General features: G+C 34.1%; 2 protein-coding genes across 3 annotated transcripts; one reads left to right on the forward strand and one right to left on the reverse strand.

Annotated features, from left to right (window-relative positions):
* The first annotated feature begins 15 nt into the window (after positions 1–15).
* Positions 16–11,523, forward strand: LOC106173269 (uncharacterized). 2 transcript variants are annotated; one of them, XM_087006640.1, is made up of 17 exons: positions 16–186; positions 1,720–1,897; positions 2,482–2,614; positions 3,216–3,367; positions 3,931–4,081; positions 4,545–4,657; positions 5,230–5,352; positions 5,607–5,739; positions 5,961–6,133; positions 6,327–6,425; positions 6,642–6,728; positions 7,212–7,335; positions 7,652–7,761; positions 7,937–8,003; positions 8,354–8,472; positions 9,097–9,196; positions 9,623–11,523. In XM_087006640.1, the coding sequence occupies exons 2-17, from the start codon at positions 1,724–1,726 to the stop codon at positions 9,739–9,741; spliced, it is 1,977 nt and encodes a 658-aa protein (XP_086862766.1). In that variant the 5' UTR covers positions 16–186; positions 1,720–1,723; the 3' UTR covers positions 9,742–11,523. The 2 variants fall into 2 exon arrangements, with proteins under 2 accessions (XP_086862766.1, XP_013409792.2); XM_013554338.2 differs by lacking the exon at positions 16–186 and adding an exon at positions 488–644.
* LOC106173270 (putative ATP synthase subunit f, mitochondrial) lies at positions 11,519–14,167 on the reverse strand. Its single transcript, XM_013554339.2, has 4 exons — positions 13,978–14,167; positions 13,203–13,301; positions 12,058–12,177; positions 11,519–11,825 (listed from the first exon to the last, which is right to left on the reverse strand). Exons 1-4 carry the CDS (start codon positions 14,102–14,104, stop codon positions 11,797–11,799), a joined length of 375 nt encoding a protein of 124 aa, XP_013409793.2. The 5' UTR covers positions 14,105–14,167; the 3' UTR covers positions 11,519–11,796.
* Positions 14,168–15,715: the final 1,548 nt, after the last annotated feature.

Here is a 15,715-nt window from a genome sequence, read left to right on the forward strand (position 1 = left end):
CCACAAATGGTGAGAGGATGCCAGGAAACTAACAACTGATTCCTAAAATAGATAATGCCAAGGGAAAAGTGAGTAGACTGAAGGACATTGTACGTGTACAAAATGTATGTCAAAGGGAAAGTTACAGTGGAATCGCATTTGTATTACTTATATTTAAAGGAGCTTCAAACCTCGGACTAAAATACGGTAAGTATAAGGGCTTACACTACTTCTTACTTGTGGTAAGCGCTTGAGCAAGGCCTTAAAATGATACCTAATATTCAGGAGTTCATTCATGTAACGTGCTTCATCGTGAACATTTATCGCTGCCGCCTTCATTTTCAACACCAGGCGATTCCAATCCAAGACAATCCATCAGTTAAAAAAAAAACTCACATGATCACTGTACAAAATTAATACAGCATGCTTTCACTGAATAAAATATGTTTGTGTTATTTTCTAACATATTTACTTCTTGGTAATTTTGAAAACAGTGTGTTGGAATATTATTAGTTTTTCTTGAATGTACTACCACCTATGATTCAACAACAAAACTTTTCATAACAAACTTAGTCGCGCATAAACTTACCTGGATATTCACCTTTTATTGTGTGATACTGTCAGTAGCCTTGAAAATAGTTCAGTTGGGCTCTCAGAATAGCAAGGTAAGGACAAACGTGCAAAGATAATTAAGTGCACCTGTAAGGCGCATTCATTTTTGACTACGGTGTGTTTAGCTTTAAGACTTTCGAACTTCCAAATTTTATACTTCCGTGCTTTGGGCTCCATGATACAAGTGCATCTTATGCACCTGTTTATTTTTTAACCTAGATTTTCATGTCAAAAACTTGAAATAGCATATTTATCGTGCTTACAATTCCAGCTGCATTCGATATATATATACGAATAAGTATTTTGGTGAGACTTTTAGTCTTATTTTATTGGGTGATACTACCTTTTTCATGTCAAAATAGGTACATCTGGTGACTAACAACAGCTAAATAATACATATTTTGAGTTTGTTCTGCAAAGTTTACAAAAATATTTTAGGTAACTTGAAGTCAGATATTTGCCACAAACCCCATCCTAAATTGTACTAGTGCTACTAGTATAGTAGCCAATGCCACCTTGTACCAGTAATTTCAAATAGCATTTAAAGAAATACCAAACAGTATCATTTCATATTTTCCCCAAAATGATATTTGAGCAGAGATTTCCTGCTTTCTTGCTATGCATATATACATATACCAGGTTCAGTGTATAACGCTTGGTTGTTTTCATCAAAGTTCTTCTGGATAATTATTATTTTGCAAAAGCAAGAGTAGTGGGTTAATGCAGAAATGTATGTCAATTGGAGGACTTTAAAGAACTGGGGGGATGGATAAGAAGATCAAATTGTATACACAGCAAGTTGTCAATTTAACTTTCTACACATTAGGTTCATCAATATATGATTTAAATACAATTAAAGTACCTTTGTATAATACCAAAATTTTTATCTTTTTTTTTCCTTACTCATAATTTCTTACTGTGTATCTGAATTTTCTTTTTTATATTTTTTTAGTACCTTGTATATGGAGAACCATTTGTGTTGGTAAATGCACTGCTGTGGGGAACTTGCACGTATAAATTGTAAAAAAGGCCCTGGAAAAGGGCTAACATTTATTTTATTAAAGATGTACCGTGTATGTTAATTGTTACTTTATTAATTGTCAATATGAAACAACTTTAATGTTTCAGCACAATGCGAGCCACAGTGCTTCTTGTGTTGTTAAGCCTTCTTTTTGAAGCAACCTTGGCCAGGCATGTTGATTGGGTTCCATGCCCCCACTCAGTATCTCCATCACCAACTGGGAAGAAACCTGTGATCACTCTAGCACCACAGTTTCAGATCAACATTGAGTGTAACATTTTGCAGGTAGGGTGCAAAATCTAATCTTTGTGTTCAAATTGTTGTTTTTCTTTTTATCAAGAGCTTGTAAAATATGTGGGTATTACTTATATATCTTGATAAAAAGAAAAACAACAATTTGAATTGATACATACAGAGCTAATGAAACTGTTCTCTCATAATCTTTGTGTTGTTAGTGATGTGGATCAGTGTTTACGATGCGTGCCTGCAGGATGCAGCTCACAGTTCTTTGACACTTGCCATGATGGACAAGAAATGGTTGTCTTTAATAATTGCAATAAGAAAGTAAAGAGCACACTGTACTTGAAAGTAAAATGCTTTAGATTTTCAGGTAAATCTTTAATTTGTACTCAGTGACAATATTAATGCTTTAGTGTCTTGCTGTACATTATTGTCTTAACTAACTCAATAATTCAGTTTCAAATGAGTAAAGAGATCACCAAATTTTATTTGAGCATTTGTATTTTTATTTTAGGTTTTTTATATAGAAAGTCGTACATTGGTGAAATATTTTTCAGTTTGTTCAAATTGTGTTGATTGGGGAACATATTACAATTATTCCAAGAATTTTTTTAAAAATTTTTTTACAGAAAAACACAAGCTTTGACATAATTGAGTATGTGGATGAGATAAACAACAAAGCTGCAGTATTTACAACTTCTTCTTACCACAGTGTCTCACAGTTCTATAACTATGAAAAATATGAAATTTTCACAGTTATCAGTAAGTATCTAACCAACACCAATGTAAGAAAATTTTTAATACCCAATAGAACCATAGAATTTTAAGAGTTACTGTCCAATAATGGGGTAATCAAGAAAAAGATAAAATTGTAGAAACAACATAACTATTTGCGCTTAAAAAATGAATTAAACTTCCCAGAAGTACAAAGAATAGAAAAAGATTGATAATGTGCAATATCCAACAGGTGACCCTGTATTGGCATTTTGGGGATAAAAGAAATGTTTTCTCTAGCACCATGTTAAATTACTCCATATTACAATGGCCTGATCACTTCAAAAGGAGATAACTTACATACACACACTTTTGGCAGTAATTCTTGATATCAATCTGTTTTCCACATGGTAATAAACATCTAGGGTAATTTTGGTAGCAATCAGTTGGTAAGATAGGGAGTTAAAGTTGAAATCATTAACTATTTAAAAACAGTGAAAAACGTCTGTTGTTGTAATCAAAACAGACTTTGTCACTACTAGAATCCGTATGTAGCTTGACCATATAGATTTCATTCACCTAAAATTATTCTTATTATACTTTGTAAAAGACCTTCTTAAGGATAATATCCAATCTTTTCAAACTTCAGATGGTACATGTACGACTAAAGACATGAGGGCCAATGGCAGTTTTGGGTTTATTGGTTATACTCCTGGAAAGAGTGGTGGACACGTCATGAGTGTTAAAGATTTGCTTATGTTTGGAGAGGAGTACAACGATACTTATGTTGGCCCAGCAACAGTAAGTTTAAAAAAATAAAAGAATTCTTAGACTGCATTCCCACAGATTTTAGATCGATCTATCCTCAGAGTTTCCAGGTACAGTGTACTGAACTATGAAAAATGACTAGTGATAATTTATAATATTGCCTCATTATCTTCCAGTTGATTTGATAAGAGTGTGTCCTTTGGAGTAGAGGGGGTAAATTTACTTATAATGTTCAAGGTACTCTCATTTGTCATTCAGAATTATATTAGCAAAAATGCAAAATCAGTATCAATTCATATTTTGTGGGATGTTGTAATGTCTCATCAAGGTTCCAGATGTCCAGGTTTCATTTGTTTTGTCACTGGTTGTTATTGGTGGGAAGTCATTGGCCTGTCTTCAAGTGCAATGTATAAGGCACTGTTTCAGCCCCTTTATGCTTACAGTTTTGTTCCAAAGACATTTTATTAAAAAAAAATTCTTTCATTTAGTGACCAGTAAGAAAGAGCACCATCTTGAGTGCTCTTATCTTGAGTGCCCCCCCCCCCCCCCCCAAAAAAAAAAAATAATAAATAAAATAACATATATTTTTATTTCAGGTACGTGGTATCCCAGTAGATCATTGGACAACTTGTGTTCATGCCCCTGCCTTCAACATAACAGTGACCATGGATTACTACTTCAACAGGCCAGAGTATAAGACTTCCAGTGGGGACGTAGTGCCTGTTAGACTGGCAATCAATGGGACATGTAATAATATGTTTCTATTTATAAAATTATTATATTATTTTGCTTAAGATATTTGAAATAGTTAATGTATATGAAATATATATTTTTTTCTGTTTTCTATTTTCTACACCTTAAGCTAAATATTTTTTTAAGTGAGTTATTTTTTCAAAGTTTGATGTGTTGGTTTAATTTGGTTGTTAGTACTTTTTCAGTAGGGTTACATGTAGCAACATTGGCTTGGTAACTGTAAAAGTGTATTAAATCTATAACTTGAAAGTTAATATGTTTAGGGCAAAAAATATTCAGATTAATGAATTGCACAAGATTATGTGTGGATATAATAAACAAAGGAAATAATTCTGTTTAAAAACAGTGAATATTGACATAAAAACAGATTTATGATTCACGTATAAAAGCCAATCTTTTGTTGTTTTGATGTCCATGTGGCAAATAAGAGTTACCTTTTTTTAAAAATTTTATATAGCTCCAAATACTCGTGATCCCTCTGGCAAGTTGCAGCCAGGCTCACATGAGTTCAGGCACAACTATGAATTTATTTACTACAAACCTGGGGCCATGGATCCAACAATCTTTCAGGTAAGGTTTGTATCTGTGCCATCATTTATTGGCATGCATTGCAGGAAAGAAATTTATATAGTAAAAAAAAAAAAAAAACCTGGAAAATTCTTCATTTGGGTGTGCCCTGGTGATTAAGAGAAAACTTCCAAATAACTTGCCAAAGAAATTAGATAACTTGCCATAGAAATTAGATAACTTGCCATAGAAATTAGATAACTTGCCACAGAAATTAGATAACTTGTCATAGAAATTTACACTCATTATGGTTGATGGCTCTGGTGCTTTGGAGCTGTAAATAAATTGATGTGTAAAGTGAACTGGATCAAAATGTTTTCTGATGATTAGTAAACCACTGGCATAGAGCTGGATGTGTGGTTGATTTGGTCAGATACCAATTCTGTCACCATTGCATTATTTTCACAAGCTTAGGGTATGAAATCAAGAAAAAATTGATCCTGTTCATTTTCATGTAATTTCAGTCCTCATTACAGTGGAATAAGATCCCCACTTCTGCGCTTTATGTGTTTTATTTGATTTGGTCAACTACACTGTTAGAATATGTAAAATGTCTGTCTTATTGTCGGTTTCAGACTCCAAAGGGAGTAGTGTGTCCAGGAAGGATCAATATCAAGTCCCTACCTAACATAACTGACCAGTTTACTTTAGATGGGGAAACAGTACATCAATCATCCAAATCTGTTGATATGATTAAGGTGATGCAGCACTACTGATTAATTATTTTTGTTGAAAATTTTTTTCAGTTAAGAAAGTACACATGCTTTTGTCTTGTGAGTTCAACCCCCCTTGAAGTCAGCCCAGATAGGTGGTAGATTTTCAAAAAGAATATCTATATTGTAAAATGACTTTCTTGTTAATTCTCTATCTGTATGATAAAGGCCTGGGTACTTAGCTTGATTGACAAATAAGTACCTCCAACAATGATTTAAATATTTATTTCCTATTTCAGGAATTTTATGACTTTTCAGCCAAGATGTTTCGTTTTGACAGGAAGCTGAAACACTCCACGAGACGCTGGAACAGAAACTTGACAGCAAAATATGGTGCTGCAAATCTCAAGTTTATTCATGACTACAATGCAGGTAAGTGAAATTATATACTGTACCAGTACAGTGATTTTAAAACTTTTTTCAACAAATTAATGTTATTGGCAGCTTCTACATCCATAAGGAGAAAGGGGTCAAATACAATGTAGATGATATGAGCGAAAAGTGTTCAAGTCAGTATGAATATAACTCAAAAGAATATGTAGGCATTTAGAATTAATAGAACTTATACAGTGTATATTTGAATATTTCTTCAGGCCTAGAGTATGTTATTGATAAAGAAAAGGGGAATTGCACAATTCATCCCATTCCTTTACTTGCTTGGGATGGTGAGCAGATGCCAGATCATCATCATCTTAGGATGAAGCATTCTTATGAGATGTGGGAGGGTCAAATGTTCAACAACCTGAACACTTCATATGAAGGCCAGGTGAGAACAGCTTGGGATTTACTGTATTTGTTACAGTGTCAGCTCAATGTGATGTCTTTATTTCCTTAGCCTTTGATTCAAGTCAATGTATAACAAAGCAGAAAAAGTGTTGTGGTTTTTATGATAAATGACTCCTTTGTTATAATCCCATGGTGAAAAGGAGTCCTAAGAGAGACTGTACTTGATTTTCCAGAGGATGATCAGAGACATTCCGGCAGATGTATGGGTCACCAGTTTCCCCTCAAGGTGGAACAAGAGTCATTATGTGACATCAGAAGTATATTTCACCCCAGTAAGATAATGAAATATGTGTTATCTTAAAGTTTGTTGTGTCCTTCACTTGTTTTCATTTAAAAAGAATTACTTTTCACAGAAGCTTACAAAAAAAAGGCTATTTAATACTTTATGTCAAATTTCAACTCTTCAAGTGATGGGTGGTTTTATTTAAAATATTGCTAAACCCTATGCATAAATAAGTTATCAGTTTGAATCAATTATATTTTTACAGGCAAATTGGACTTATACTGTTGAAAACAACGAAAACGAAACCATTGTTCCTGTTGCCACTTGGATGAAGTTTGGAAGTGGCAACAAGGTAAGGAGAGTTTAAGTTAAATTTTTTCCTTTTTAATTTTACTGTATGTGAACCCAGTAGCAAAGATAAACATTAAATTTTTTTTTTAATGACTTCGTCAGTAAGCATATTTAAGCATCATTAGATGCAATATGAAAAAAACTAAGAACTTTTTTTCTTGAATTCTTTGCATCGTACATGTACCACCACTGCTTGGAACTTCTGGCCAAACTATTAATTTTCCTTTGTGATGGTCAAAATTACTGATACAATGGCAGTAGTATTTGTGCTTGAGGCATACATCTACAATTAGCTTTTTCCTCAGTAATGTCACATATCCTTTGCCCACAACTGTCTGTCTCAATTATTAATTAATACCTAGATAAAATTCTCTTAAATGTCTGAGAATGATATTCTCCCAATGATGTGCCTAACTTGTGGTACATACCCGGTAGGGAACCACTCCTCTCCTCCTATTGTAAAATTTGCTTCTTTTTATTTCAGTCTTATGAATTTTTTATGAACATCTTTGAATTTTACAATGGACATCCCGATGAAGATTCCTTTGATATCAGTTCCTGCTATGACCAACCTAAGCAGAAGCAGGGCATGGTGTTTAGAGTAGTGGGTAAGAGGTTGTTCACGTGCTTTTAATTTCTGTTTTCTAATGTGTTTACCAAATTTATATATATGGTTACACCGTAGCTGTGCAAAAGTCCTGGTACCTATGTTGAATGAAATTCCAATATCTGTATTTTTTTTTTTTTTTTTTGCACTGAAGATTTTATCTTGGCTACCTTACATACGCTCAACATACTATTTACTAAATATATAAAGGGTAAGACCAGGTTGGCCAGATATCTGGAAGTTTTAAGTTATACTGAGCATTTAGAGTTTCATAATAGCAGATGAATATTGTCAAAGATGTCACTTTATTCACACAGGCAACTACTTGGATTTGGTCTATGAAAAGAAACGGCCGTTACTTAAAGCTGTGAAAAATGCTATTGCCAAGACTGCTAACATCTCCAGCATTAGAGTCCATGACATTTTTGTGAGTTCATGAATTTATTCACAGATAAGTTAATCACTGAAAGGTTGTTTGATCTCAGTTATCTTTAAATTCATATTGTAAATTTCTGTTGTTTTTTAAGTTTAGAATGATAACAGGAAGGAGTGACCCATAGTTGTTTTCTTGTAGCTTTCATATCTCCACTTGTCACTTTCAGTTTGATCAGACCAATGTGAACTATGTGGACGTCTGGTTTACCCTCCTAGAGAAACCTGCAGTAACTGGTGAGTGACACATACACTATATACTGTAACAACCTTTTTTATTTTGTCTCCAACTCTTAAATTAAAAAGTTATTTAGACCATTTTAAGCAGAAAGGCTGAAAAATAACCTTGGAAGAAATGAATTGATAAGGAAACTGAACCTAGTGTCTGATGTACATTTGTGATATTAAAGTTAGGCATTTGCTAAAAGTTGACTTCAAACAGGAAAATTCATTGAACTCTCTCTGCTTATTGATTTGTTGATACATTTGTTTTGTATCATGGATAATATTTGTCATCTGTACACTGAATCTCTACTGAAACTTGGTCAAAATGAAGTTTTGAAGAGTTCCGTTTTGTATTTATTTAGGTGATGTGCTGAATGGCACCAAAGATAACACATCTCTCAGTGCTGCTAAGGCCAATCTAGAAAAGGCTGTTAAGAACAATATGGTTATCACTGTTACATATGATGACCAAAACATCAAGGTAAATATATAGCCATGACACCGTATACCAAAAGTACCTTTCCCACCCACCTCTCCTTCTGCTCACTGTGAGGGTGGTGCATGCAGGGATTGGATGGCCAAGGGTCCTTGTTTGTTCTTTTGTGGAGTCGATCTCATCCAGCGGTTTCACATTTTAAACTAGCTTGCAGTCAGTTTTTATGGTACTTTGCATTCTTTAAGAGTTTGGCATGGAACTTTGAATGGGGATTTCTTTTTTGTGCGTGTGTGTGTGTTTTTGTGTGTGTTTTTTTCCACTTGCATAAGCAATATGAGATTAAAATGTGTGTGACATTGGGTTGTTATTTCCCTAAGATGTTGCTTTAACTCAATTCTGTTTATTTTTTTAAAAAAGTACTTTTGTCTGGTTATATTAAGAGAATTTTCTAGTGTGATCCATCATTTTTCAGTATTGTCTTAAGCATACCTAGTGAACAATCTATTGACAGTTGCATCAATAAACTGCTAAATTATTTCATAGCAGATATTTCATTACAGAAACTTTCAACTTGTAACTTTCAACTGAAGGACAACATTTGTAGATTATAGCTGCATCTTGCTCACCAGCTTTATGATGAATAGTGAAAGTTTAATATTTTCTCTGTAGAATTTGAAAGTGAGACAAGGCTCTTTGTTGACAAGTGAAGATGCACTGGATCCAAGAGTCAGCCCGAAGTATATATATACTACACAAGGTTTTACTGCAGGTATGATTGTGGTGCAAATTCTTCTTGGGCACATATCTGGCCATTTTTACAGATCAGCTCTTGGTTATTTGAATGCTTTTCAGTTATTTCTGATAATTACAACTAATTCCATCTCAACATTGTCTTCACAGATTTTATAAATTGCACAGTATATTGCTATAAGGAAAATAAGTCAGTTTCAGTTCTCTTCTGGTTTTAAAAATGACCCTGTGAGCAAGGATGTGCATTATTGATAAGAGACACAAATATCCAAAGTTTGTACGATAGGGTCTGGGAATGGTCTCTACAAGGCTAATTCAATATAGGAATGATGATGTACATCCCATTTTCCCTTTTTTTAAACAAGAAATGCCTATGAGCTTAATAAGGTATGTAAATCAATTATTTTAAAACTAGTTTTATCTATCATTATGGTGCCTTTTTCAGGAGCAATGGCTGGCCTTGGAGTTGGAATGATAGTGCTTGGCCTGTTGATTGGTGCTGCTGGAGCATTTTTTATATTCCGCAGAATGGGAGGAGAAATACCATATAGACTCACAGAGTAAGGCATCTGGCAGCTGTGCACATGGAAAGGTTCCACCCTCATTATTTTTTTCTGTATTTGAGTTGAAGACCAATATCTCTGTATTTTCAAGACAGTGATGTATTTATGATATGTGATTGGTTTTTTGTGATTCCTTTTGGACATGACTTGCCTTTTATGTGTGTGTGCTGTGACTACCATTCCCTTCAGTTCATACAAAAAATTTTATTACAGTAAAGTGATCTGAACACAATGTATTTACTTTGTAACAAGTGTGATATAGACATTTGTTTTGTATACTTTGTCCTTTATAATCAAGAAGTAACAAGTGCAGAAAGTTTTCTCAGGCTTTTTAAAAATATTATTGTGAAAATGTGCTCTAGGGACTGGCACTATACTATGTAGTGAAAATCCTGTAGATTCTGTATGCTTTGGTAATTATTTAAAATATGACATTTATAGCAGCATTTGCAACCTATTTCCAGATCTTATGGACTTGTTTAATGTAATACTAACAGAGATTTTTTAAAATAGAAATTATTTATATAAAAAAAGTGAACAATAAGCTCAAGTATAGACGTTTTTGTGACTTCATTAGCCAGTTTGTATCATGTAACTGCATTATATCATATATATATATTAAAAAAAGCAGTATATGAGATTTTGAATTGAAGACATAAAGGGTATTTTAAATACCCACCTTTATTAGATTTTAATGACACAATCCTTATATTTCTCTTTGTCCACTTCACTTCATGCTGTTTCTCACAATGCACTCAAATGTTTTGTTTTTTTTTTTTAGATTTTTTCATTTGCTTATCTTTGTGACCAGTTGTTACCAGATTTCTATGCAAATTCAGTCTTTTTTTTTCTTTCCTTTTATGAAGTAAGTATTCACTTGGCATGATTTTGATACAGTGATAATCAGGAAGGTTAAACGCTCTGGTAGAAAATTGTCCCCTTTTCCATTAAATCTTCTTATAGTTCTTGAAATTTGTTGCAGAACTTATTATTAAAAAATTAGAATTGCAGCTGCAGCAGGCTTGAGCCAAGCAGACAAAAAGTAGTCTTTAGAACATATCATCAAGTAATTTTTCAAGGTTGATTGGTATTTATAAATTGATTGGCCTTTCAGTATATGGGTCTGTCCACAGTAGTATCAACTAGGCATTAAATTTTACATGTTGCAATAGAACATACAGTAATAATAAACATAAAATCATACTAATAGTAAACATAAACTAGAGGATCAGAGAGGCAATACTGCCACCGGATACTGTACCACCAGCAAGAGTAAGCGCATTCATATGGAAAACCAAAAAAAAAAACCTTTTGCTTGACAAACTCTATAAAATGCAACAAGAGTTGAACTGTTCTCAAAATATGCAAAAAAAAAAAAAAAAAAAAAAAAAAAAAAAAAAAAAAAATCCAAAAAAACATAACTGTAAAAAAGTTACTTGAAATTTGAACTCCACTGATAAGCACTCAAAGCCCTTTGTAGGTCAAATGCCATTGCTTCTTGTTCACTCACTTCTCACACTATCTTGTGTTGAAAGAAGATGGAGGGCATCGACATGTTGAGGCAAGTGAAAGCTTTCCATCAGTTTGATCATCACAACAGCAGTGATTTTGATCTGTGTCGCACCTTTTGACACTTTACTGTGGACAGACCCACATGCACTGTATATACAAACTAACATTCCAATTTATCATTGCAAGTTTTTAAAGCTTCTGCTGAATTATTATTTTTTGTGTAATTGTGGCCACTTGTTCAATAAACTTAATACTAAAACAACAAACCAAATTATTTGTTTATTTATTTCACCACTCCTTTCTGGTTTCCAATAAACATTTGTGCACAAAATGCATTTATTCTAAGTGCAAATGCAAAACCAACAATCATTTCCTTTTTTAATCACAGGTGGTTCATTGAAAACAATGTGGTGTAAACAATGAAACTATCAAATTCCATTTCCACACCCAATTCTACACTAACAAATGGTAAGAAGTTTATCAGAAAACTGCTGTGTTGGCAAAGTTGGAAATTTGTCTTCTTTTTTCTGCTACATATACGCCATTAATGATACTTGCATGCTTGCTCAGGAACTGAAAATACAAAAGGAAAATACATCAATGAAAAACAAATTCCAATTTTTTACTGGTTGCTCTTTGGGTTTGGCAATAGGTGTCTATTTGAACAGCACTGTCACAACTAAAATGTAGTTCCATTATTCAGACCTGATAACAAGCCTAGTTTTGATTAGTTGACAGTATTACACCTTTTTTTTAGCCAAGTTAAGAGGACCATAGAAGAAAAATTAAAAAATTTGCTACTTACCAATCTTCACTCGATACAATATCAGGCTAGACAGTAAAAATAATGTTGTCACCAACTGCATAACAGGTACATAACTAGGATACCTAGCATTGAAATAGGCACGGCTCCAACGCTGTTGACCTGTGAAAGGTAACATCATGAATAACTTTTGAACATTAATGAACAATATGTGGACTTCATAACATAAAAAATATTCTAAAATCTAACGTTTAACAATATCATAAATAACATTAAAGACTGACAGTGTAAGGCCATTGAAATTAAAATTTTGCAATCTTTGAACAGTCCTTTTATATTTTATATACTTACGGGTACTGTGAGGGTTAACCAAAAAAAAACTCCTTATACTAACTGCCTTACACATTTTTTGGATAATGGATCTATAAAACCTCAGTGTTCACTTACTGAATTCCTTAGTACAAAGTCACACTGTCACTCCATGAAAAAAACATTTAAACCAAATGAGGGTATAGGACTTCAGCCCATTCACTTGTCATTACCTATGCCAATTTTATTATTAAGATCTTGTTCAGGGACTGAGTTACACCTCATACTCAGGCCTACCCAACTACCAGATTTGGCACCCAATGATCCTGAATTCACTGGTAAATCAGACCACAATACCCGTTTTCAAGGTGTGTATCAGTACGCGCCTCGAAGTATCAGATGCGACACCGACCTTGCCTAATACACCATGTGACAGTGATAATTCTGAGCGGGGTTGTAAAGTAGTGCACCTCATCTCAAAAATTGTTCTGGGGTATGATACTGCAAAATGCGTACTGACGCACACCTTGAAAACGGGTAGTGTGGTCCGATCTATCGGTAAATTTGGGATCATTCGGTGCCAAGTCTGGTAGTTGGGTAGGCCTGATACTGATTATTATCTCAGCTCAAAATAAAGTTGTTAATTTGACAATACACATTTTGAGGTGCCTATGCATATGCTTAGCAATGAGAATAACACACATCTCTGTACTAATTTGTACATCAGTTCTGTGTCTGTATGAACAAAAAAAAAAATCTAAGAGCACCACTTGCCACCACAGAAGCAATGAGTGACGTATGTATCTTAACTCCTAGTTAAATATATATTAAGTTCAAGGTTGACATTTACATAATTCAGAGAAAGCATAGTGACAAACCTCTGCTGATGGCACCTAAAATAGCTCCAGGTGTCTTCTTGCGCCTTGCTAGCCAGCTGCGGAGATCTCCAAGCTTCACATCTTCAAAAGGCGTATCCTCTGAAAATAAAAATGACAGATAACTCTTGGGGTTCCCATTATGACTTTTTAAAAAAAAAAGGTTTAAAGATTTTGAAGGCATACAGTGTGAAAAATACATTAATATACTAAAATAAATACCCTTTACCCCCCCCCCCCCCCCACCCACCCACTACCCAAAACCTGCCATTAAGAAAATTATGATCTAAAAACCTGTAAAGTGTTCTAAATTTCCAAGTTTGTGTGAAAATCGTATGGACCCTTCTTTTTTGATGTGGTGTTGGCAGTGGTTGGGTAGCACAAAATTTGTGCAATAGCAGTCTTCTTGATGATTTTGAAAAGTACATATCAAACATCGTCAATAAGGAGTGCTAGCGCATGAATTTCTTGCTATGGTGGGGGTTTCTGGGCTTCTTTTAGTAAAACTTAGTCTCCAAAAGTACTTCTAGAGTAAAGTGAATCAAGGAGTTATAACAGATTTTGTAGACTCTGCTTTATTCTTGAAGTAAATGATGAAATGATGCTTTCGTTCTTACACCAATGAAGTAACAAAAACAAGCAGCAAGACCCAATTCTTAAGTGACAAAATTAACAGCACGTAAGAAATAAGGGTCCACACGATTTCTCCAGACAGGGGTAGATATGTAACCCCGAAATGTTATATATTTGGAAGGTGTCACTCGGAATTCTTACTTACTTGGGCCATAATACCTATATTCCACATAGGGACCATGTATTTCAGCTTTATATCCAACTGGATATTTGTTGATTCCCTGTCCACTTGTGGTGAAATTCTTATTGAACCAGTCCTTCCAAGTAGCCATTTTGGAAACGAGCAGCTACACTAGTGCATTGTGGGTAATGTAACGGCTGTTACATGACCCCCCCCCCCCCCCCCCAATACCATTTCCTGTGCATTCGGTGTCTGGGTTGCACAATGGTACATGTATGAGCAGCAACTGGACCCGACTGGGTAATTTTTAGATCCGAACACGGCCCTATAGTTTTTACATGAGAATAATAATAATAATACGCTTTTTCATTACAAGATTTGTCTTTTTCTTTCGTAGGCACACACACTCTCTTATTTTGTTTTATCTTCAAACATGTATAGGCCTATAAATTGTCTGGATAAAATTGTCTTTAGCTAACAACCACCCAAACCACTTGTTAAAATGTGTAAACGCGATTTAGTTGATTATATGCCGGTTAGTGGTAAACTTAGGCAAATAAATCGTTTGTTCGTACAAGCTCTGAACGCTATTTATAACCGTATAAAGCAATTTTAAGGTAGATCGGTCGTTACATGTTCCAACGTTCGAATTTTTTTAAAATTTTTTTTGTTTGAAGAGACACCCAAGTACATAAAAAATTTGCAAAAAAAATTGGGGGTCACCGACCAAATAAGAGAACTAGCCCCAAATATGATACACCCTGCATATCGCACTAGTCCCCATTCAAATCAATGGGAAAATGTGTGTTTTCTCACTAAAGCATTATTTTTTATGACTTTCTGGCGTTCGAATTTTTTTAAAAATTTTTTTGTGTAAAGAGGCCTCCAAGTACATTTAAATTTTACCAAAAAAATTGGGGGTTACCGACCAAATAAGAGAACTACGCCAAGTTGAAGTGCGCTACACCCTGCGTGACGCACTAGTCCCCATTCAAATCAATGGGGAAATGGGTGTTTTTCACCAAAACGTTATTTTTCATGATTTTTCTAACGTTTGAATTTTTTTAAAAAACTTTTTTTTGTAAAGAGGCATCCAAGTAGATTTTAATTTTGCCAAAAAAGTTGGGGGTCACCGACCAAATAAGAGAACTACGCCAAGTTGAAGTGCGTTACACCCTGCGTGACGCACTAGTCGGAAGTCCCCATTCAAATCAATGGGAAAATGGGTGTTTTTCACTAAATCGTTATTTTTTATGATTTTTTTTTTTTTTTTTTTTTTTTTTTTTTTTTTTTTTTTTGTGCGTGTGTGAAGAGACATCTAAGTACATTTAAAACTTTCGTTAGGTTTAACAGTTGAAGTGAGTATACTCAGCTATTTTCAGATTTGTCAAACTGATGAGAAGGTGTAAGCCATTAACTTTACAACAAAATTATTGAAGAGAATAATAAGGGAAATACTCATGCAAATGAAAATAGTTTATTGCCGTTGTTATTTATTAATGAATATAACATGAACGTGACATCGTAAACACTGTGTTGTCAAGTAAAATGAAGCGTCTGATACAAAGTATCAAATGCGGCATTCACGTGCTTGCTTGCGGTGCGTTCAGTACACTTTGTTTACACTGACAAGTCAAGGTCAGAAGTGCACAATTTTTCTGTAAAATATAACGCAGTTTCAATTTTGATTAGTGAATTTTCTTCAAGCTGTAGACCCTATGGCCATTTTCTGAACATTTGTATAAGCTACGAAATATTTCTC

This window comes from Lingula anatina, chromosome 2 (genome assembly GCF_051362555.1).
Source record: "Lingula anatina isolate TDL-2025a chromosome 2, LinAna3.0, whole genome shotgun sequence".
Classification (NCBI taxonomy): Eukaryota; Metazoa; Brachiopoda; class Lingulata; order Lingulida; family Lingulidae; genus Lingula; species Lingula anatina.

Bases quoted from the DNA above. Each gene is read 5' to 3' on its own strand.
- LOC106173270 (XM_013554339.2), bottom strand. From the start codon at position 14,104: ATGGCTACTTGGAAGGACTGGTTCAATAAGAATTTCACCACAAGTGGA. The intron at 13,302-13,977 runs GTAAGTAAGAAT...TTTTATTTTCAG, and splicing joins ATATAGGTATTATGGCCCAA to AGGATACGCCTTTTGAAGAT. The intron at 12,178-13,202 runs GTTTGTCACTAT...TACCTTTCACAG, and splicing joins TTTAGGTGCCATCAGCAGAG to GTCAACAGCGTTGGAGCCGT.
- LOC106173269 (XM_087006640.1), top strand. From the start codon at position 1,724: ATGCGAGCCACAGTGCTTCTTGTGTTGTTAAGCCTTCTTTTTGAAGCA. The intron at 6,426-6,641 runs GTAAGATAATGA...ATATTTTTACAG, and splicing joins CAGAAGTATATTTCACCCCA to GCAAATTGGACTTATACTGT. The intron at 6,729-7,211 runs GTAAGGAGAGTT...TTTTTATTTCAG, and splicing joins AGTTTGGAAGTGGCAACAAG to TCTTATGAATTTTTTATGAA.